The sequence below is a fragment of the Lonchura striata genome, chromosome 19, assembly GCF_046129695.1.
Source record: "Lonchura striata isolate bLonStr1 chromosome 19, bLonStr1.mat, whole genome shotgun sequence".
Classification (NCBI taxonomy): Eukaryota; Metazoa; Chordata; class Aves; order Passeriformes; family Estrildidae; genus Lonchura; species Lonchura striata.
The window spans coordinates 7,249,332-7,273,623 of NC_134621.1; the positions used below are offsets into that span (position 1 = coordinate 7,249,332).

The window sequence follows — 24,292 nt, forward strand, 5'->3', positions numbered from 1 at the left end:
GTCCTGTTCCTGCTCACACACGTTAACAGATACAGTAGATACACAAGGGGAGAACATAACTGTTCCTCAGGCAGCTTATACTTCTAAATACTGGGCAGTTTATGCACATAAGTTATCTTCATTTGCTTCTAGTGAATATTTATGATTATTTATATTTGTTGATGGTTAAAAGCTGATTTTTGAAGAAAAAGTCACAAACAAACACAGATGGTAAAACTTTGCAAAATGCGATCCAAAAGAAAACCCCAAACAAGAATAAGGGAGATACAGATGCCCACAGGCACATAAAGGGTGAAGTTACTCTGGGACTAATGCGGTTCTTGCACAGCCTGCATGGGCTGAAGGCCAGAGCAGATGGAAAGTCAACCGTGCTTGAATGCAGATCATGGTGAGTGGGGAGGAAAGTCCCATTTGAGCAAAAACAGGGCCTGGGGGTCTTAGCAGATGACAAGTTGACCATGGGCTGGCAAGGTGCCCTGAGGCCAGGAGGGCAGTGGGATCCTGGGGTGCATTAGGAAGAGTGGCACCTCTCCCTCTACTTGATCCTGATGAGGTTCATCTGCAGTGTTGTGTCTCATCCTGGGTTGCTGAGGACAGGAGAGAAAAGAGCTGCTGGAGAGGGTTCAGCAGAAGCCACAAAGATGGTTTGGGGTCTGGAGCATCTCTTACAAGAAGAGTCTGAATGGAGCTGGGCCTCCTTGGTCTGGAGAAGACTGAGAGGAGATCTCATCAGTGTATGTATCTCCAAGGCAGGTGCCAGGAGGATGGGTCCAGACTCTTCTTCGTGGTGGAAGGAAAAGTGGCCATAAACTAAAACACAGAATGTTCCACCTCAACGTGAGGAAAAGCTTGTTTTCATGGAGGCTGGAAGAGCCGTGGAACAGCTGCTCAGGGAGGCTGTGCAGTCTCCCTCTCTGGAGATGTTCCAAGCCCACCTGGACACGTTCCTGTGCCACCTGCCGCGGGTGACCCTGCCTGGGCAGGGCAGTGGGACTGGGCGATCTCCGGAGGTCCTTCCAGCCCGAAGGATTCTGTGAGATGGTGAGAGCCCTGCTCGTGCTGCTGACAGCACTGTCACCCCACGGTGACACCTGGAAGAGAGGCAGGGGGAGCTCGGTGGGAAACGCTCGCAGAGCCCACGGCCGGTTCCTTAGTCACGGGCGGGACCCCCTGCGCGCCGAGCCCCGCAGCCCGGACCCCTCACACCGGGCAGCGCCGGGTCCCGCTGCCCCGGGGGAGCCCCGAGCGGGGTCAGCCGTTCAGGCTCGTTAGCATCTCATTAGCATCTCATTAGCACAAGCCTCCCGGTTACCGGGCGGGCCGCGGCCCGCGGGGCTCGGGGCGGCTGTCCCGGGCTGCCCCCCCCAGCGAGCGGCCGCGCGCGTGCCGGGGCGGGGCCGGGGCGGGGCGTGGCCGGGGCCGGGGCGGGGCGGGGCCGGCGCACCAATGGCGGGGCCGCTCTCGGGCGTGACGTCAGCGGCGGCGGCGGCTGCACGTGGGCGCGGAGCGGGCGGGCGCAGAGCGGCGCAGAGCGGGCGGCGGGAGCGGCGGCGGCGGCGGAGCAGCTGCGCGGCGGAGGGGCCTGACCCGCGCCCGGTCCGCGCCCTGTCCCGCGGCCCCAGCGCCCCTCGCCACCGGCGCTCGGCCCGGCCCCGCGCCCGGCTCACCCGCGCCGCGAACAGCGGCTACAGCAAGGGCGAAGGAACCGCTCGCCGCGCAGCTGCCCCCTCCCCGCCGCCGCGGGCAGCCCCCACCGACCATGTCGCGGCCGCTCCCGCTGAACCCCCCGTTCCTGCCGCCCACCTACGGCGTGCTGAAGTCCCTGCTGGAAAACCCGCTCAAGCTGCCGCTCGCTCACGAAGACGGTGAGGCTTCTCCGGGACCCCTCGCAGTGCGCCGCGGTCCCGCTGTCTCTCGGGGCTTTGCCCTTTTCCCCTCCCTGCTGCGCCCCCCGCCCCGAGCGCTCGCCCGGCGATGGCGCCCCGGGACCGCTCGCTCGGGGCGGCCGCCCCGGCTCCATCTAACGGGACGCGCCCGGCGCTCCTGTCGCTGGTCCCGGTGGATGAACGCCAAGGGCGCTCGGTGCCTCGGGCAGAGGGGGCCGGGATCCCCATCCCCGGCCCCACAGCAAGCCGCTCCGGCCCCGCGTCCCCCGGTTCCCCGGGAAGCGGAGGCAGCTCGGGAATGCCCGCACCGCGTATGGCGCACGGAAAGCGCAAAGCGAGGGAAGGTCTCCCAGTTCCGTCTCCTCGGCTTTGCGAGTCCCACTGCCAAGCGACTCGTGGGATTTCACCGGGGCTGTTGTATGAGCTTAAAAATAAAATGCTGCGGAGGCTTGGTAGCTGACAGGAAGCTTTAGGAGTTCAGATTCTTGCAGATTTTCTAGAGAAATCAGGCGTTTCCCTTACAGAGCGTGCAATGAAATCACTGGGGGCTGTAGAAATGAGGAAGCCTTAGTTAAGCTTTTTTTTTTTTTTTTTTTGCTTCTACCTTTGAATATTTTGTTGTCTCTTCTGCACATCAAAACTGTGTTCAGTCAGCCTTTGCCACTGTATACCAGTAAATTTAGAAGTGCAGAATTTGAAGACTATTTTGCTTGTGCTAGGACTAGCAAGATTGAGACCTTAGTTTAGAAGAATGACAGGATCCCAGGGATTTTAGGCTAAGACTGTTGCTTTTCAACAGAATGTATCAATAGCTTCCAGTTTGCTGGAATACTTAAATGTTCACTTTTAAGTCTGTTGAGTACTTTTTAATGCTAACGTTAAAAGCTGTGCATGGAGTGGAACTGTTAACTAAAAACAAAGGGCAGTCTCAAAATGTGGTTGGTTCCCACAAAGGTGCCCAGTGACACGACTTCTCAATTCTCTTCCCAGTAGAGTGAGTCAAAGGAATTATTTTTTTGAAGGGAATATTAATTTCTTACACCTGAGAGTACAGCAGAAATAATGGAAGTAGTAGTAGTTAATATTTTAATTACTGAATTCTTACATGTTTGTTATGTGTTTTTGTTGAAGCATTCGGTAAAGAAAAAGACAAAGAGAAGAAGTTAGATGATGACAGCACTGGTACCACAGTCCCTCAGTCAGCTTTCTTGGGTCCAACATTATGGGACAAGACACTGCCATATGATGGAGACACTTTCCAGTTGGAATACATGGACCTGGAAGAATTCCTCTCAGAAAATGGCATTCCACCCAGCCCAAACCAGCATGAGCCTAGCCCACACCAGTCAGGTCTCCAGCAAGCTACCTCAGCATCACCTTCTGTCATGGACCTCAGCAGCAGGGCTTCTACTTCAGTCCATCCAGGCATGGTGTCGCAGAACTGCATGCAGAGCCCAGTCAGACCAGGTAAATCAGCCCTTAGAACTTCCCTGTGGAATTTGGTATGAACCCCTCCTCTCCACTGTAAATCACTGCTTCTCCCTGTGCAGCTGACAGGCAGCTTAGAGCCCAGAGGATTCCAGATAAAAACAATAGCTCCAGTTATCACTAAGCTGCTCCACCAGGATTTCTGTTTAAATTATTGAAGGAAAGCTCTGAGAATTCCATGGAAACTTGGCTTAGTTGGTGTCTTAGCTGTTAGCAAGTAAAAAGACCACAGACAGAATGGCATAGGTGCCACAGTGTTAAAAGAGCAGGGAAAAGGACTGTGAGAGAGAATATTTCTTCAGCCAATATTTGATGTGAGAGCACAGGAGTGGGCAGTTATTCTGGAGTTAAAGGTTAATGCTTCTTACTTGAAATTTTGGCCATAATCTTACTCTCTACTGAGCAAAGTAAAATTTGCCACAGGAACTGAGTTTTGGAACAACATTATAATCTTGCTTAAATTGGCATAAACTGAGTGTAACTCTGACCTGAGTTCATGACTTGCATCTGTAGTCACCTTACGCTTAAGAAAACACTGTGGAGTCCAAGGCCTGGTTGTAATGCACAATTCCAGCCTGTCTGATGTCAGTGGAAGTCTTTTATTATTTTATTAGCACTTGAGATCATCCCTTTAGAGACACCAGTCCGAATCCAGAGTTAACTCCTCTGGCTTGACACCAGCATGGCTGAGATCATGGGTAGTGGAAGAGTGTCAGCATTGAAGTTTGGGAAACATGGAGCTTTGCCTTTTTCCTTAAAAAAAAAAAAAAATACAGAGAGTGACTTATTTATTGTGCTCTTCTGCTCACATGAGGTGTGCTTTTGGCAGCAGGAAACCACTCCTCTCCCTTCTGCTTGATCGTTTGCCATGCTCAGTGTGCGAAGTCATTGTCAGAATCATCTGATAAGGAGGCAAAATAAATAAATATAGAGGCAAAAGTTGTGGAGCAGGATGAAATAGAAATGTCTTAAAAGTCTGCAATGTTCCTGTCTAGTGACAGGAATAAAATATTCCCCCAAAGCTCCCCAAGCCTGTCAGCATACTCCTTGGCTCCCCATCAGAACTGTGTGTTTTGTCATGGATTTCATTTACTTACTTTTACTTTGTGTCGATTTGACTTTGCTCGTGTTTCACTTTCAAGGCTTTTCATGGTTAACTAATAACTTAAAAGGGTGTCCAAAGTTAAAATATATTTGGAGTAGGCAAGAGCAGAACATGAAACCTGTTGCTTTTTCTGGGCCAGCTTTAAAAATAGTGCATATATGCTACACTGTTTTCTGTCACTTGCACACACACAAAATTAAAAGCAGATAACCTGTCCCCATTCTCTCTTTTTTTAGAGGAGCCTGGTAGTGAGCCAGGCTTTTAATGATCATCTGTCAGAATTTATTTGTAATCAGCTATCTGTGTGACTTTTCAACTCATTGATTTTTTTTCAGTTTTTCCTGAGCCCTTTGCAGCTCAGGGTTACAAACTTACCTCAGTGCACTTTTTTACTGTTGTAAAGGACATTATGTCTCTTGGGGTAGGATAAAACATCTAAATTTGCAGGTATTTTTCCCAACACCATCTTGCCTTAACAAGAATATATTTTTTTGTTAAATGTTGTGTTTTTTTTTTTTTTTTTTAAGGGAGCTCATTTCACTTCTTAAATATTTTCTTGTCCCCATTACAGATAGGAATTGTGGCTTCATTAACAGTAGTCTGGTTTATCATCAGATTGTTGGAATTTTTATGTGCTGTCATGTGAAAACCTTTCTTTGACAATCAGTACTGAAGAGAAGACCATCTCACAGTTTAGCATTTGAGCAAGTTTGAGAATATAGGAGCATATATTTTTTCTGAAATTTAGTAAAAATGAGCATTTAAGATTTATCATAAAAGAGTCAAGCAAATGTGCTGCTTTGGAATAGGGAGGTAAATATTAAAATCATTGTAATGGAGCCTGTTGCTTAATATATCTTAAAACATTTAAAATAGATTTTTTTTTTTTATTGTCACATAAAGGAAGGTTTTTAGTTGGTGCGAGCTATCATTGTGTTGTGATTTGTGTTACTGTAATAAAGCAAAGAATAAGTCGTAGGAAGTATACAATTTCTATACAGATTAATTCCACGTGATCCTACTACTTCCAGGAACACTGCATGTTTTAGGTGAAAACTATGTTTTAGGTGATAATTCTAAAAATATTTCACTGGTGTGTTTGCTCTGCCATGGGAGCCTGTTTGAGCGTGTGTGGCCAGAGGAGGGGTCCTGTCCCTCTGGAGGGCTCTGGGGTTTGTGTGGGGCTCAGGGGCAGGTGGTCCCCACGCCCTGTCTGGGGACATTCCCCGCACGTGGAGCCCGGCTGTGACTCTGTGACTCAGGGATCCACCCTGCCAGGGATGGTCCATGGCAGAGCAGCATGAGGAGATTTAATTCTCTGCATGTGTTCCAGCACAAGCCTCATCTGTCCGTAGGAGTGAGTGGTGTTGCCCAAACGTGTTTTGTGCTGTGGCTGGAAGAGATCAGGAGATCTGCACTGGCATTCCCTGAGTGTCATCACACTCAGCAAAGCTGTGCTTGACCCTGGCTGTGGACGTGACATTACCAAAATCCTCACTGATTTTCTTTCTCCCTGCTCAAAAATGTAATGGCAACATAGAGGATTCTGTATTTCCAGCTCAGATTGTCTGGTCAATGGAAAGATGTTTAGGCTCACCAGTTTATCATCTGCAAAGAATAAACTGAGCACCTACTTCCTATATACATTTCTGCTCAGGGAATGTAGGTACAGAAATTTCTGGCTTTGTTTTGATTAGGGACACGGTAATGACCTGCAAAAGTGAAACTGTGTATTTATCTTTCATAATGCTGATTTTGTTAATAAAAAATGGTATTTTGATTGATTTTTAGCATTGCAGACTAGCATTCATTGCAATGTGTAGATGCATTTAAAACTTTCTGTTTTGTCTTGGTATTGCATGCTGGTAGGTGGGTTGAAATCTGTGGTCTCTTCTGAAAAAGGTTTTCAGATTTTTATGAAGCTTTCAAAGCAACCCATTATTGCAAACACACTTTGTGGTTCTTCGTGTTGCGCACCTCATGTAGTCTTTCGTAAATCTCCCTTTAAATGCAGAGTCCTTAAGGAAATTTGTAGTAATTTTTAGCTGTTTGTATGTAAAGGCAGGGTGTGTATTTTGAAAGTAGCTAGTTGGTTGTTGCATTTCACCTGGCTCTTGCCCCCATGTAGCCCTGATGGAGGTGGTTGGGGCAGGTACTATAAAGGGTTTGAAAGGTTTGAATTAAAGAAGCATCAGCTAGATCTGGTGGAGAATCCTAACTAGAAGGTTTTTGGGATATTGTGGTTTAGATCTGAATTTTCTGTTTGTCACCAAAAAGCCCTGGATGTGGGGCTGTGTCACAAGGATGCTGCTGGCACAGTAATAAGCGGGAGCTGTTTCTGCCTTGCTCCAAAGGAGAACAGGGCTGTTGGGGTTTCAGAGAGCTCCCTCTTTCTTTGTGTTCTCTGATGTTGGTTTTTTGTCTGTGTTGCCTGCATGACTGGGTGCTTTAGACTACTTGCCAAGGATTATTTAAGGAAAGAAAAAAAAAGGAGAACAAGCTTTATAATCCACTGCAGACATATACCTACATGCAATATCTGCAAGTCTTCACTTAAAAGTAAAATTAGAGGCTCATTAATCAAAAAGCTGAGAATTGTTTCCATGTGAAGTGCACTTACACTTCCCTCCCCTCAAAGATTTTTATGAAATGCTGTGGTTTATTTGCTCGGTCCAGATATTCTGTCTAGAGCACAGGATCCATTACCTCCAGCTTCTTGCACAGGCACTGAGCTGCAGTGAGTGACAGCAGCACCGCTGGGTGGGTTTCAGCGTTTTTGGGAGCTGGTGTTTGTGCCAGGCGCTGCAGCCAGCTGGGAGAGGCTTGTTCTTGCTGCTTGCAGCTCATGTGGGGTGAGGAGGTGCCGGGGCAGCCCCGAAGGGTGTGTGTGCAGCACTCCCTTTATTGCAGCCTCCCTTCCCCTGCGCTCCTGAACGTGATCTCCTCCTCCAGCGCAGCTTGGCAGAGCGCAGGGCAGCATTCCCAGCTGCCAGCCTGTGCGTGGAATCCTCTGCTGAGCTTTAATCACTGTTTACAAGCCGTCCCCGGCTGCTGCAGGAACCCCTTCTCTCCCAGAGGCCGAAGGCTCTCCGCGGGAAGGAATCTCCTGACCTCTGGCCTCCCACGTGCGGATGGGAAGGAGCAGCTCCAGCATGGCCATGCTGGGAGCAGGAGCTGCTGTTCACATTGAGCCTCACGTGCGGCTGGGGCTGCCTGCAGGACCGTGTGCTCCAGGCACGTGTCCCTGCCCTGTGCAGCCCAGCCCAGCTCCACTCCTGCCACCGCGGGCCCGAACCGTGCCAGGGTGGACGGAGAACCGCGCCGGGATGGATGGAGAACCACACCGGGATGAACGGAGAACCGTGCCAGGATGGATGGAGAACCACGCCAGGATGAACGGAGAACCGTGCCGGGATGGACGGAGAACCACGCCAGGGTGGACGGAGAACCACACCGGGATGGATGGAGAACCACGCCAGGATGGATGGAGAACCACGCTGGGATGGACAGAGAACCGTGCCAGGATGGACAGAGAACCATGAGAACTGCGCCCAGCTCCGCTGCCAAGGAAGCCCAGTCCGCCGGCAAACCTCACAAAACTGCTCGCTGCATCAAAGAAAGATGCAAAATACATCCAGGCAAATATTAAAAATAGCCTGTCACATGATAACGGGGAGGGGGGGAAAAAGTGCTGAACGCACAGGCTTGTTAATGCTGGAAGCAAGAACACTGTGTCTCCTTCAAGAGAGCTAATTTGAATATTCACCACAGTTAAATGTTGATTATTGGTTAAATAATTGTTTGACTGCATGAAAGAACTTGAACTTAGTTCGGAGTTGAAGCAGTAAACAGCATGAAATAATCTCGGGTGTGAGGCTGTACAGGCTCCTTGTGCAAGGAAGTGCTATCCAGACTTAGGAAGAGAGCACAGGGAATACCTAGGATTTGGAAGGTTTTTTTTGTCCCCATAAAGATACTTCAAGGATGTCTCGAGTGTCAGGCTTACTTAGGAAGGTACAATGTATTTTTCAGAGCTTTGCTTCCCATCTCAAAGTGCATTGCAGAGTGATTGGTTCTCAGTGCAGTGATTTGTTTTTTTTTGAGGAGCGGGTACACCCTGAAGTCTTTCATAAAACAAAAAATTACAGTCAAGAGACAAGACCTCATCAGGAGATGTATACAAAGACACCACTATTATCTGATTAGATGAAGCTACTAGGAAACACATTAAATTGTTCAATCTCTACATATTTTCATGACAGCAAATTGGCAATCGTGGAAGCTGCAGTGGCCAGATTCTGCCAATTAATCTCAGCAATAAGTACTTTGCTCCTCATGTGGTCTCCCTGATTTCTCTATTGCTCAGCAGGTAGGCAGCTTGTTGACTGCTCTCTGTCACCTCCCAGGTGGAGCAGCAAAATGTCACCATTCACTCTCTTGTCATTCATCTTTCTGGAATTTTTTTTTTTTGGGGGGGGGGGTAACAGCTCTCAGTGGCCAGTGGAGTTTTCACAGGATGAAAGGACTTAGTCACCATCAGTAAAAAGGACTTTAGTGCATTATGAAATCGTTTGGTTGCCTGGCAGAACACTATGGAGCTGTTTAGCATTTATATCACACAAAACTTGAGCACAGGTTTATTTTTTTTTCCTTTTGTTTAGTCTTCCTTTCATAACAAATAAAATATATTTTCAATATTTTGTCTGAATTTCACAGAAGACTGGTGATGAGAAAAAAATATTTCGGCTAAGTTATTTTCAAGATAAACAGTGGGTTGATCTTAAGTAGATAATGAAAGCTCTGTAAGAAACCATTTACTTAAACCTCACATCTATTCCACTTAATGGACTAAGTTGCATATAATCACTTGGTATAGAAAATAAGTGTAAAATGCACAATTGTGTCAAAATGACTTTATGGCAAATTGGTTTTTTTGTAGCTTGTATAGTATTTTTTTTTTTTTTAATGAACAAATGGTCATAAAGAAGCTCTCTGTTTATCACAAAGCTGAATTTTGTCCTGAGAGTTGAGAGCTGCGGTGTGGAGAGCTAACACAGGTGGGTAAGGCAGCATGTGTCGCAACATTTCTTTTTTTTTTTTTTTTCCTTTTATTCTGGTTCTCTTCACAGCACTTCAGCTTTGCATGACTGAGGTGCTATCCATCAAGTTTTAAACAAATACAAAATATTGTTCAGCCTCTCACATTTCTGACACAATTCTGCTTCCCCATGCCATTCTCTCAATGAAGTTTTGCCAGGGCTAAATTTGGGCCGGATTTTATTGTGCACCCTCCAACACCATTGCTTAGTCCTCTGATGTGGGAAGCTCTTGCTTCAGGGTTCTCTGCTCAACTTGGAGAGAAACAGCTCTAGCTCTTCATCCCACTGGCATTATTCTCTTGCTCATATTACTTGCAATTTAATGAAAACAGGCACTGAACATCTTGGAGGTCTTTGTTTTGGTGTATGGCTGTTGTAGGAAGAAATAAAAAAATCCAAATTGCATTAGGGTTCCAGAAAACCCAGCTCCTTGTTAACTGGAACACAAATGTAGATCACTACTCCAAACAGGAACCTGCAGATGGTGCAGTAGTATGAGTTTCCTGCAAGCAGAAGCTACAGTGAACTGGTGCAATAACGCACCTGTAACAAATGTCATCCTTAAATATGTAGTCGTAAAGCAGAGAGGCAAAAATACAGTTTGGCAAAGATTTGTTGAAGATGGAGAATGGTTTAAAAAGAAGCATTCTTTTCCAATTAGCCTTAGGGAGCTCAGCTTGCTGTAAATTCTTTGTTCTGGAACATGGCTATGGACAATAGGTCAAAGTTGAAGTAATTCATTACAGAACTGGTTGGTTCTCCTGAATTTAATAAACAAATGAATGAGCGGGGTTCTCTGTGCACGGCAAGATCAATTAATTAGTGTGGCGCTGTCTGGATCCTAAGTTTTATTTAAAACACTTGCAAGGCCTTCCTCCTTACTTAATGTCTGTGTGGCCACTGGTGTCTTTGAGGTGAGCTGGTCATGGAGCACTCATGGCACAGGTGAAAGCACTTCAACAGAAACTAAATGTGGGGAGGAAGGAAACTGTGAATTGCATTTGGAAAAAATGGAGGAACAGTAATGTGAAACTTAAAAGCACAAAATACTGCAGAAATGCATTTAATGGAGCAATCAATGCTTTTAGAACAGCAAGATTATTGAAATAACAGCACCAAACCTTCTTGTAGAAGAGCACATTGTGCCAGGCTGCAGAACATAAAGGACAGGATCAAGACTTGTGCTGAAGCAGGAAGATGACTTAAAACAATTCAGTCATTTTTACCCACTCACCATTGCAACATTTGGAAATTTGTCTTATTCCACCAAGAAATCTGTTTAAAAAAACCAGCTGTGTTCTTGCCTTAGTAATGCTTATTAAGTAGGAACTAAGCACTCAAACCCAAATCTTCCTCATCACAACAGAGAGGGGGAAACTGAATTTGAAGGGCCCTGCAGCAATCACTGCTGCCTCTCTTTGTGCTGCACAGTGGAAATATGGATGTTGGTGACGTCTGCAGTCCCTGCAGCTGGGGCACTGGCCCTTCTAGGCACGGAACTCCTGCAGCATTTGCTTGCTGTGAGAGATGAGCATTGGGGTATTTTATTTTTGTTATCTTTTTTCTACGAAAACAAACCAAAACTGGTCATGCTAGGAGTGTATGGCCTCTTGCCTGTTCCTGCTTGCTGGCTTTTGATTATATTGGCAGATTCTAACCAAATGAATCTAGAAAAGTTGTGATTTTGAAGAATTGATTACAGTCCTAAAATTTCATGAAAATAAATGAGTGGATGTATGAGTGGACATAGGATGGGAATGTGTTGCTGAGCAGGAAGAGTAATGCAAATGTGCATTTTCTACATCAGAAAAGGTAAATAAGACCTTCAAAATGCCTGATCAGTGTGAAATGCTTCTAGAAAAGCTGACACCCTTTTAGACACCATGAGATGTCAATTCACTTTAAGAAAAGAATCTGCAAGAAACCAAATTTAATTGGTTTAGTGTGTGTTGGAGGGAGGGGAGTCAAGCTTTTTCTGCCATTCTTCTTCCTTGGAACTCCTGAGGTTCTGTGATTAGATGAGACCCTGGGGTTTCATTTATAAAGAGAATGAGCTGTAAGGTTTGTAAGCAAGATCTTGAAAGTTCTGATCCCAGCAATGGAATGGTCTTGGTCCTCTCTGAAGCCAAGCACGGTTATTGTACTGAAAGAATTTCTCAACTTTATGCATCCTTGCTGTATCCTTCTCCTTTTGTTCAGCAGAGTCACCCCAGCTCTGCTGCCTCATTTGGAACTACCTTGCAGTGATCTAAGTTCAGATTTGATGGCTTTTATCACAATTATTGCAGTGTCACATGTGGGTGTGCATCCAAGTGAACTTGTGCGTGCATCCTGCCACTCAATCCGCACTGGACACGGAGCTGGCTGGCTCTAATCTGGGAAACTTCCCACCCTGCCACCAGGGTCTGGGCTGCAGCGAGCTCAGGAGTCAGAGAAGGAGAGGCGAGTGAGAGTGGGATAAAAATGAGGGATCGAAGAGGAAAAATAGGTCGTGGCAGGGTATGTGTGCTGGGAGGAGGGCTGCGGGAGCACAAGTGAGGAGGAAGATTTGTTTTGCTATTGGCTTTTCAAAGTTGTGCAATTTAAGAATTGGATTAACCTGATATGACTTCGTTTTTTCTGCCAGATTAGATATGTTGAGTTTCTTGGCATTGTGAATTGTACAGTACATTTTGTGCTGTAAAATATGGGTGTGTCGGGATAGAGCTGTAGTGACACAAGCCACTCTCGGTGTAATGCAGCACTGCTGGGTGGACTTCCCTGCTCTCTCTTGCCCAACACATCCTTGGTAGGGCATTTACAAACCTGAGAGAGCCTCTCTGTGTCCCTACATTCTGTTTCCAGCACAGCATGAAGACATTTTAGTACCGTTTCTTGTAAGGTAACACTTACCTGAGCTCTAAGAATTTGTTTGGTCTGGCTGTGGCATTTGCAATATTAAAGGTTTCTAAAAAAGAAAAAAACTGTTTGAAAATACACTTAAGAGTTTCTTTCTGCTTCCTCAGGATTAAACTGGGGAAAGTTTATTGGGAAACGCTGCAATTTTTTTTTTGTCTGCCTTTTTTTCCCCAAAGAGTGAAAAAGCAGATACAGATCTGAAATAACTGCAAGTGCGGAGCTCACTGTTGTTTGAAGTATACCACAGCAGCATATCAATGTCAAAGTAAAATTTTCACAGTAGTATATGTTTGCCCAGTGGTTTTGGCGTTTTGTTGTTGATGCTGCATTCATCCTGAGATAATTTGATTTGGTGTATCCTTTTTATACACTGGGCTTGCCCTGTGAGACAGCCCAATTCTCTCTGCTTATTGCTGAGTGAGGGTGGAGTACTAAAGAATCACAATTCTGTCCAGCTGGGTGATCACTGCTCTGATTAATCAAGAGCGTTGAAGACTTTGGGAAGTGAAACTACATATACTTTGGAGTACTGGAGTGTAATTCCTACTCTGGTTTTCCAGACTTTTCCAGGGACTTGAGCCACCCAAGCAGGTCAGTCACGAGGGACTGACCATAGCATGGCCTTTGTCACCAGCCAGGAGCCTGCCCTCTGTATAAAGAGCTGTGCACTGAAAACTGAGGAGTTATGTTTCTGCCTGTAGTGAAGATTGATTCTCTTGGAAGAGCATAAATAATAGATCAGGTTAATAAATCACATATCTAGACTGTGTCATGCTCCTCAGCCATGTGTTGTTAATGTGTGTTACTCTACCAACTCACACAGGCAAAAAGCCACAGGGCTTTTTTTTTGCTCACCAGGTGAAGGTGTTTCTAGAGTGGTAGAACATTCTCAGAATTGTTTCTGGAGTGATAGAACATTTTTGAGAGCAACACCAGTTGAATAAAACAGAGCAGGAAGCTGACCTCGTGAGCACCTGCATCAGTCAACTCTATATTACGTGAGAGATTTAGGGAAGAGTGCAGCATATTTAAAGTTAACCTGCATATCTGCCCTCTGAGGAGGTTAAACCACAAGCCTTCAGTAACACATGTGGGACAGCTTGTGGTTTGGGTATCTGCTTGAAACCTTGTCTGTGGGTGCCTGGGCACTTAAAAGATCAGGGCATGGATTGTCCAGGTTGCAAGGGCTGATGTTGATCCATCCATAATCACGTGGCTGCCCTCAGAAGGGCTGATCTTTCAGCTGGACCATGCTCATCACCAGGTTTAAGAAGCACTTTTCCAGTCTCTTACCTGCTCAATTTTCTCAGTGCGACACGGTTGATGTCATTGTTGAAAATTGTGGTAGTCTCTGTCTGGAAGCTGTTCTGAACACGTGAAAAGGAGTCATTAGCCAAGGAGAAGGAAAGAGCTGGAAGTGTAATTGTCAACTCGTGTGCGTCTCTGATTTCACCAGGTGCTGCACGTGTCTGGTTTATCAATTTATTTCTGTTAGAAAGTAAACAAATCTCACTTTTCTTACGTTCTCTGGTGACTGCTTTAGCCAAGTTGCACTTATCTGCAGCAGGGATGTACTTCTGAAGGCTTGTGTCTAGGGGCTTTTCTTTCTGCATCCACATGTAATCTGCTCTCAGGGATCATGTGCAGCTCTGACACTGGCCAGGGATGCTGTTTGTCTGTCCCTAAATCATTCATTTAAAAACATTATTATCTGTACTGTCAAAATACAGTACCTGATCATGGGGACAGCTGTTACCCCCCTGTTTTTCAGGTTGAATCCTTTGGCCAAGTTCTGTCTCACTTGATGGGATGTGCACCATCCATCCTGGGCCACATCCTGGCAGACCTGAGCATCTCTGAGTCTCCTCAGTGTGGACTTAAAACCACTCAGCATTTTGCATTTTTGAAACACTGATGGGTAACTCTCAATCCTATCCCAACAATGAATTTCCAGTGCCTTTTCCAGACGGGGTTCTCTGAGGATGTGAATCCTTGCAGGAGCTGGTGGTGTGTAACTCCAGTGGAGATCCAGCTGAACGCCTGGGAGCCCAGTTAACACCTCATTAAAATCCACCACTGGCAGCCCAAACCTTTGAGCAAACTCCTCAAGTAATTTTTTCTGCTGCCCTTCAGCCCGTGGCTGGTTGTTTTCCACTTTCTCACGTTTCCCCAAGCTGCTGGTGTGTACAGTCTGAAGATCACATTTAACCAACACAAGGAAATCAGCTTGGCCCGACGGGCTTCTCCATCACGTGGCTGCAAATGTGTTCACTCTGTTCTGCCAGATTATGGCTGGCTGAGCAAAATACAGTGAAGCTCTGGGCTGCTGGCCAAGCTTTTATTTCAGTTTGGAGCTTACAGCCACATATTTGCTCTTTGGCAGGACATCCACTGGGGTATATTTGGATAGTAATCTAGCATTGTTTTGCTGCTTTTTTCTTCTCTTATTTTATTTTTTTTTAAATGCACACAGATAGTATAATCCCAACACTTTGTCCAGTCTGTATGAGATTTCTGAGTGTGCGCTGTTATGTGTGTGCACTCAGAACTTGTAGCTGTGACCTTTGATAAATATAAGTCAAAGCAATTAACTTTCTTTTATTGAAAAATGCTGGATGTCCTACTCTTTTCCCCCCTCTGTGCTGATAACAGAGCTGTGTTGTTACTCTTTCCAAGATCAAAAGCTTCACTAGGGTTTGATTGAAGTCCAATTATGGAAGGAAGTAACTGTGCTGGAGCCCTGAAAATAGCAGTAATTGTTAAAATAATAAAGTGTGTCCTTGTGTGTCTTTATAATATTTAAAACTTCTTTTGGGGTGGAAGGGGGTGGCTTTCCTCTAGCTTTCAAATGAAAATATTCACAAATGTCCTGGGAAAATAGGAGTGTGCTGTTATAAGAATTTTTTTTCTCTGCATTTCTTCCTTCAGTTCTGTCCTCCCCCCAAAGCTGCCTTCTTCAGAAGCTGTTTGCATGCAGCCTGAGTCATGTAGGAAAATAAAGCTGGATTTGATTTTTAACTGTATGGGAAGCTTTGAGTTTAGGGGGGGATAAAGGCTTTATGATGCAAGCTCTTTTATTTCTCTGTGAAACAAAAATGGGCTTTTTAAAATGCAGTGTGTTTTGGAAAGTTGGCTCTGGGTTTGAAACCCCAACATCTCCAAGGGCATCCTTGTATGAAAAAGTAGTACAAAAAGACATAATGCTTGGGGAAGGGGTAAAAACATGAGGACAAGGGACAATGTTTGAGGGGCAGTTCCTGGCATCTTCCAAAGGGACACTGCTCCTCCAGTGTGTGTGGAGGAGTTTGGTTGGTTTGGTTTAGATGGATGGTATTAAGCCTTAAGTTGTGAGGTTTTGGTTACTTTATCAAAAACTTTGAGCTGTGTCTGAACAGATCAACATTAGCAAAGCTGAAATAGATATAGATTTCCCCAGATCTATATGTTGTTGTTTAGGATATAAATATATTTTTGTTTCCTCTCAGTCTCTCCTGCATCCTCAGAACAGAGGGAATCTGGGAGGAAGGCCAGTGGTGAGGCTGTCATCTGGAGTCAACTGACAGAGCTTCAGCAAGGGAGACCTTTGGGTCTTGATCTTAAAACCCAGCATGTCTAAATGCCTATTTGCCAGTTGTAGTGTTGAGTTAATGGAAACACTGATGTGAATAAACAGAAATGAAGATGATAATATGTACAGTGATTGCCGTAGGGGCTGCTTTGGTGATTGTACAGCTGGGACTGGTTTGTAATTACAAGATTTTACCAGGGTTTGGTTCTGTTTGTTTTTGGTTTTTTTAACTCACGTGGCTTGCACACACATCTGATACAGGTAGGACAAGATAATCCTTATGTGAAAATCAATCCTTGCATACTTTTATTTCAGCCAGCTGGACTCAAAATCACTAAGTACTTGAATAAAATCTTTGCATCATAGATAAATGGTATCAAGTAATATGCCCAGAGGATTGTACAGAGCAGGACTAGAATTTTCTTGGCTCCTTAAATTCTTAGGACAGAACCTGTTAATTTATCCATTTAAATTTTATTTTTGCACTCTCTCTACTGCAGAAGAAATTATTTAGTCCTTCTTTTTTTCTTTTAAACTCATCTATTTATTCTGACTGTTAGACAGCTTTATGTATATACCATCTATAAAATACTCTGCCTTTTCAGCTCCCTGCTCTTACTGGGTTTGGATGGATCTTTGGAATACAAACTGCTTCATTGCCTTCTGGAAAATTTTATTTATCAAAAGCCTTAGCAAGGGGTGCCCTGTTGGTGTTTATCCAGTTGGCAGCTTGAGCCTCTCTCAGAAACAGCCCTGGCTGATCTCGAGGAGCTGCTGAAACTCATCAAGCAGGTTCCTGCTCACCAATTATCCAGTTAAGTGGAAAGAGGAAAGGTGTTTATCTTGTTTTTTTCTTTGCTAAGTTTAACCCATTCTTCCCCAAGCCTGAGTAGTTGTGGGTGTGTAATATGGCAATAGCAGCAGGGAGAGTTGGGGGGAGAGGGGCAGAGGGGATTTCTTACACACTAAAAACACACCAGGATTGCATCCCTCAGCTGGGACAGACAGGCAGCTTCCAGCATAAATCTGCAGCATTCTGACTCTTAGCTGAGTCCTACCCAGCATACCTCAACCAGCGTTTTGTCCACATTTTAACATACTCTTAGGAAAATAAAAGAAATTCCCCACTCCAGCCCAACCTCTCCTTACTTCAAAGCCAATAATGAATGTTTCATCGCTGCCAGAACAAATTTGTTGATTCCCAAACACTCCTACTGTGTCTTGGTTGGAAGGCTTAAATTGCTTGCATAATAAGTGCTGGGGATAATATAAAAAAGCTCTTTCTAGTAGAGTTCTGGTTTTCAGTACATATTATAAGAATAAATAAATGCTCAGATGATAGCAGACAGCTGGGTTGTCCACATCTGACTGTCTTCTGCATTGATTTTTAAGACAGACCATGTGCATGGCTGCTTGCTGGCTATCAATACCAGATGTGTCTGCTTGGAATTCAGAGGGATTGTCAAGTGACAGTGCAGTTGTGAAACAAATAATTTTGCTCTTGATTACTGAAAATAGTAAATGAGTGGGTAGGATAAAGTGAAGAGATATTCTCAATTCCAGTAGAGAACAAGAGGATGAAATGGCTTTCCTGACTGCTATTCCAAACAGTGACTTGGTGAATATTTTTCTTTTTTTCTTTCCTACCTCCTGCCCAAGGAATTGGCTGCATGAGCAGTGGAGTTCTCTGGTGTGTAATGAGGCTCCTGCAGCCAGGGAGGGAAGAGCTTCTTTCATTTACATTGTTTTCACAAAGCTTGTTGGAATGCCTGTGGATGCCTTGCTGCCAAATTTGTTGGAAGTTGGCCAACAATTTCCCAAGCTTTTGGGAGGGGGCTGTACGGACGTGCACAGCAGGACTGCAGAAAGCTCATTTCTCTGGGAAATCAACTCAAGAACAATTGTCAAGTACCAGGGGCACTGAAATGAAGTTTGCAAAGCAATTGAAGGAGCAGAAGATTGTTTGATATTTTAATTCTGTACATGGCCATTAACCAGATGCACTAGATACAGTCCTTGCCCACAGGTTGGATTCACACTGGCAGATTCCTATCTGCTCAGGACCTGTCTGGAGCACTGAAGTGTAATTTGGTGACTGCACTGATTGTTTTGGAAGTGGCTGGAAATGCTCAGGAAGAAGCAGATCTAAATATTCTTTAGCTTAGGCTGTGGCAGAGCTTGATCTGGATGTCTGAGCTGTGCTGGATGAGGGGTCTGTGAAATAACCTTTGACTATAGGTAGGGTTTTTCATTTTGTTTCCTGAGTAGCCCAAGGGTGTATCTGAATATTTATTACTGTTCCACACTGCTTTTTATATTTTTAAAAGGAAGATCTGTGACTGCACACATTGGAATGCATGTTAATAACAAAAATGGAAAAGACCCTTTCATCATCAGGATTTTATTGAGTTTTGCTTGGGCATTGAACCTCAAAGACAGCAGTGAAATGGAAGCCAAAGAGGTAGAGCCAAATTCTGGGGTTATTGAGCAAGGCAGCTGCAAAGCTGGGTGACCACCTTGTCCCAGCAGCTTGGACAAACCCTCTGAACCAGGTGAGGCTGGGTTGGGATTTATGCCTCAGTAGGTGCTTGTTCCAGGCTGCAGGTGGAGCAGGTCAGGGCTGGGGCTGTGTTGTGGGTGGGCAGCAGCTCTGAGCTGGGTGTGAGTTCTGTGGAATGCAGGGGCATAAATAGCCTGGCCATGAGGAAGCAGAATGGTTTCACCTGTGAATAGATGAGTTACTTCTGCTGAGGTGCACAGGAGCACAGGGTTAGCTTCTGTAGAGAGAACACATTAAAGGTGGCATGAAACATCTTCATTGTGAGACCAGCTCTTCATTTATTTCTGAAAATCTGGAGCACCATATATCTGCCAGTGCCAATTTTTGCATTTGTAAAAGGAGAACAAATAAAAATGTTCCATAAGGTTTGCTACATTAAAAAAAACAGCCACATTTATATGACACAGCTCTATTTTGTATAATACAGAGGGCATTAGAATAGATGAAGAAAAGCTGCATATGTGATTTTAAGATAAAATAAGATGATCCTTGTGACAGAGACAGCAGAAATGATGTGATACGACAGTTGCTGTAGCAACACCACCTACTTAATGAAAATCAGAGTTAACAGGAGTGTAAAAGGTAAGGCCCACATAATTTTCCAAGCCTGTGAATTGCTGCTGCCCTCAGCCTGCAGTGCTTTCCAGCTGTCCAGTGCTTCTCCTTCCATGTGGACACAGAATAATCACCTTTTTCCACATGGCCAACTCCTGCAGACCCCATCCTGTGTTGAGCAAGGGCACACTGTGAGAATTCTGCAAGTGACCTGGAAATAGGAGGGAAAGACCATGAAGGATTTTGTCCTGTCCTGTCCCCCAAGTCCTCCCAAAATCCCTAGATAACAAAATACTGTGCTGTCTCTACAGAGAATGGGACGACCAGCAGTGTAAAAAGGAAACCAAGCAGTCAATTTGCTTCCATGGGACTCAGCTTGTAAATCACTGGTGTGTTTAATATGAATTGTTAAGTGTTTTAGACACAGAAGGTCTCAGGGATAAGGGCCCTTCCTCCTTCCTAAATAAGCTCAAAATAGTGGTTCTCCATACCTCTGCATTTACAAAATGCCAACTCCCATGTTTAAAAGCTCCTATATGCAGAGAGTTGATCAATGATTTGCCAGTGTATGCTGGCCTCATGGTTACATTTAAATATGTTATTTTTAACATATTTAAATTTTGAAAATATATTGACTTAACACATTAATTTTTTTTTTTTTTGTCATTAATTGGCAGTGGAGAGCCATGCTGTGTGTGATAGCAAGAGTAAAATCTGCATTACTTGTGGACTGGGGGAAGAGTGTTCAGAAGAAAGGGCAATCTCATATGGATCCCTTTTGCTGACATGCCTCCTGAAGGCATCACAGTAAATGCGCTGTGCAATAAATGGAGCTTTGATTTTGCGTCTTGGGGCATTTTAATTTTTGACATCGATCACAATCTTCACAAGTTCAGCATGCCTGTTGCATTGAGAACATGCATAGTAGTGTGTTCAGAGGCTCAGTTCAGGGCTGTGGGCAGTTTGCAGAGGAGTTTACAAGAAGGAATGTAAGTATTACAATTCCAGGATTTCTTCAAGAGATATTCCATCAGGAACCTTTTTCACTGGCTCTGTTTGTGAAGGATTAAGTGGAAGGTTTTGCTGCATGTTGCTCTGACTGGTTCGTGCGAGTTCTGTTAGGAGGCACAGAAGTCTCTGCAGGCATTTTGGGTTTGGAGGCTCCTCAGCAAAGCAGTTTCTTGCCTTTTTCTGGTGCTCAGTGACTCCCTCACATTTAGAAGTGAATTTATGAGTGCCCAGTGTTTAGTTCTTCATATCTTTTAATTTGGCTTGCTTTTTGAAGTTACCTGATTTTCCTGCATCTGACATGCCACCAAAACCTGTTTTATGCAGCAGCTGTAAAGAAGCAGTTGCAGACACAAGGGTAGCATCCATATTCAACAACCTGTTTTCCTGGAATTTTCCCTAAGTGGTTACATGTTCCCTTCCTTCCTCTGTCTCCCTTTTTCAGGCTACCCAGGCCTGATGCATCTGTATGGTTTATAAATGGAGATAAATGCATCAATAGAGAAAAATCTACAACCACACACACTTTATGTGTGCTCCTTGCAATAAAGCCAGTATATAAAAGCAAGTTAGACCTTTGCAGTTATTGGGCTGTTACAACCCACATATAATTTTTTTTGGTTTTGCTGTTTGTTTGGAATTTTTTTTCCCCCAAAACATATTAGGGGATCCTAATTTAAGGCAGAGAGAAAATAAAATACACTCAGCCTTACTTAGATTATGGGAACAGTGTGTTCCCATTCTGGCAGCTGTAATTCTTAAAACGTGATTATTTTATACAAATCACCCTCAATAAATTGTCACATAAAAAGCGTGCCTTGTTTTAGTGAAAGGTAAAATGTAAAAAAAGTAAAAAGTGACTGCAACAGATAGTTCAGATTTGTGTGCACAGAGCAGATCAAAAGAGAAGAGGAGATTTTCAAGTTCTGTAACTCTGCCCAGTGACCTCTTTTCCTTCAGGGATGTATTGCAGTGCTGCTGATAGCATCTGTTGTCTGTCTCCTGGGCTCCCCATTAGCTGCTGATTGGGAGGCAGAGGAAATGTACCTGTTTCACGTGGCTTTTCCATGCCAGTTGAAATCTCCCTTGGCTATGGTTTGATAACACACCCAGGCAAACAGGGCTTGGGTACCAGAAGTGGGTAACACATCCATGAGTCACGGGTGGCATATGCTGTCAGAATGACAGGAGGGCTCTTTGCAAGACCTGTTTACTGAGAGCGTGCTGTCCTAGATAGACAAATAAACAGGACAATGGCAGAGGGACTGACTTGGTGTGGAGTGTTGAAAAGCACTTTGGCAGAGGCACAGACACATCCTGGGGACAAGTGTTGGCTTTGTTTTGAGCAGAATTCCTCATGAGGGCACATTTATGGATGGTGGGGCTGTGGCAAGGGGAGGGTCTCCCAGGGAACAAGGAACAAGGCAAGAGGAAACAGCCTCAAGCTGCACCACGGGAGGTTCTTGCTGGATGCCAGAGGAATTTCTTCATTGAAAGGGTGGTTTAGCATTAGAAGAGGCTGCCCAGGGAGGTTTGGAGTCCCAGTCCCTGGAGGTGTCCAAGGATGGCCTGGACATGGCACTCAATGCTCTGCACTGGTGACAAGGTGGGGATTTGGCACAAGTTTAACTTGATGATCTTGGAAACTTTTTCCAACCTCTGTGATTCTGTAACTCTGTTGTATGTTACCTAAAACAGAGGCTTGTCTAAAATCTACTGGTTTATTAAAGTTGGGTACATAATTGTCCAAGGAAAGGAAAATGGATGGTTTTGTCTCCTTCAGAGCAGGTTGACAATTCTGATGCTTCTCTAGATTCTTCCCTTTAAGAAAAGAATTTCTGTACTTTTTGGAATATCTTGCTATATGTGAATTTCCAGGTAACAAAAATATGCCAAAGGATGTCAGGAAGCTCCGGGGTACCAGAGAACATAAGCATCTTGAACTGAGACATGCTTCTAAGCCAAGTGTGAATTAAAATTAAATACTGATGTGAAAGTTCTTCCCTGCAGCTCTTCTTCAGGCCCTGTCCCCACTGAATTCCATCTTGGCTGATCTTTGTAAAGAAGGCAGCATCCTACAGAAAAATCAGAAAGGCATTTAGGAATGCTGTGGATTTCATGCTTTTCAAGAATTTTAAAATCCCTGTTCAGTGTCCTGAGAGCAGAATCAAACCCTCTGTTCCTCCATGTAACCATTCTGCAAGGGAATTTTTGAGACCAGGAGCAACTACTGTCAGGCACCTTGCAGGGATAGTTTGGAAGGGAATAAAAATTGGATTTCCTGGTTGTTTTCAGAGGTGAGGCCTCGTTGAGCTCCTGAGTGCTTCCTTTGTGCAGGCTAAATCCGAGGAAGGGCTTTCAGAGTGTGGATCTTACAGAATAGACGAGTCTGAGGTCTGGAGATGCAGTGGGAGGTTTTACCTGCTGGTGCCTCCTGTTGGTTTGTTTATTGTTTTGAAGGGCAGAGGGGATTCCCTGGCTCCGTGGTGACCACAGGAGGAGTGTGAGTGAGTCCCTCAAAGATCTGCAGGCACACAGCCGAAGGCCACGTGTGCAGCCTTGGAGAGCAAAGCCTGTCCCTTGGAAATGCAGGCTTTAATTACATTATATCCTCTTCTTTCCCCGTCTCCCATTTTGCCTGCAGAGCTCAGACCAGCTCTGGGCTGAATCTGGGCCATTTCAGGAAGGAAGTGGTTGTCTGTAGGATCTTGGATCTTGACCTCATTTACTGCAGATGTGAGAGGATGCAGGGAACAGCGGGAGGGGAAGGGAAAATCTGGTAGGAAGGACCAAAGGATTTTGTCTGGGGAGACTGGGCTTTGCTTAAAGTTTCAGCAGCATTATAAGCAGTTAATTTGATATTGTGGATGTGTCACACCATGTGTTTGCTTCCCTTTCTGTGAGGAGCCTAGTGTGACACCTTGGGTGACTCTCACTTGTGCCCCACAGCTGCAGAATCCCATGAGAGTCCCATCTGAAATGCAGCCAATGCCTGCAACATTTGCTAACCTGAGGGAATGATGATTTGATTTAAAATATCTGTACTTCTTCATCTACAAAGAGAAGTGTTGCCCCTTCTTTCATGGGAGTGTTTTGGGGAAGAAGCTGTTCCTGAAGCACACAGATGCAGTAGTTGTCAGTGCTGGAGGGAGCTCCTGAAATTGTTCCTCTAGAGGAGGTTGGAATAATTTATGGCAAATATTATATGGATTTATTTGGGTAAATCAAAAGGGGTGGAACAAGTGTCTCCTTAAGGAGGAGAGAATCCAGGTAAGACAGTATGTGAAACTTGAAAGATTGCTGCAACCATGACTACTTCTTACACAGCTCTTGCACTTAATTTTAAAAACAAATGGAAAAGACCACCTAGACTTTCTCATGTCCCACTCTTACAACAGGCACATTGGGAGTGAGTAGGAATGGCTCTGACAGCACCCCACAGTGTCCTGCTGGTAGGACTGAGTGGAGGATGACAACTGACCCTCGCTGTAAGGAGCTGAAGGAGGACAGGGTGGTTTGCCAGTGTTTGTTGAAGAGAATCTGTGGCATTTGGGGATCTGGGGCTGGATTTGTACCATCAGCACAGGCTGATCCTGCCCTGTTCCCTTTGTTCCCTTCCCTGTTCCCCTGTTCTCTTCTACTGAATGCATTCATCACAGCCTTTGCTGGAACCGCCTTCATCTTCCAGGGTCCCTCCCTCTCATCTTTGGCTTCCAGTCTGTCATCCTCGCCTTCCTCATCTCCTCACCACCTTCTCAGCTTTGAGTCCTCATCACTCAGTGAAATCCTCCCCTTCTCCTCCAGCCTGAGCATGCCCACAGCTGGAACATGCTGCCTGGGGAAGTGGTTGCATCACAGCTCTGGAGGTTTTTAAAAGTCATGTAGATGTGGCTCTGAAGACATAATTTCATGGTGGAGTTGGCAGTGCTGGGTTTATGCTTGGACTTGATGATCTTGGAGGGCTTTTCCAATCTAAACTGTTCTGTGGCTCTCTGAAGTAACACTGACCCAGGAGCTGCCCTCTCTTCCAGTGCACAGGCCACTAGCACACTGCAGTGAGAAGTCTGCCAGACATTTTAAACAGGTTCAAAACAAAGTATTTTTTGTGGAACCTTTTTCGGGAAA

General features: G+C 45.0%; 1 protein-coding gene across 1 annotated transcript in view; it reads left to right on the forward strand.

Moving 5' to 3' along the window:
• Positions 1–1,613: 1,613 nt before the first annotated feature.
• The window catches only part of HLF (HLF transcription factor, PAR bZIP family member), a 35,363-nt gene continuing 12,684 nt past the window's right edge, over positions 1,614–24,292 (forward strand). Inside the window, exons 1-2 of the mRNA XM_021555361.2 lie at positions 1,614–1,865; positions 3,018–3,353. Coding sequence (XP_021411036.2) covers positions 1,760–1,865; positions 3,018–3,353 — 442 coding nt within the window. The 5' untranslated portion in view covers positions 1,614–1,759. The remainder of the gene's footprint in view (positions 1,866–3,017; positions 3,354–24,292) is intronic.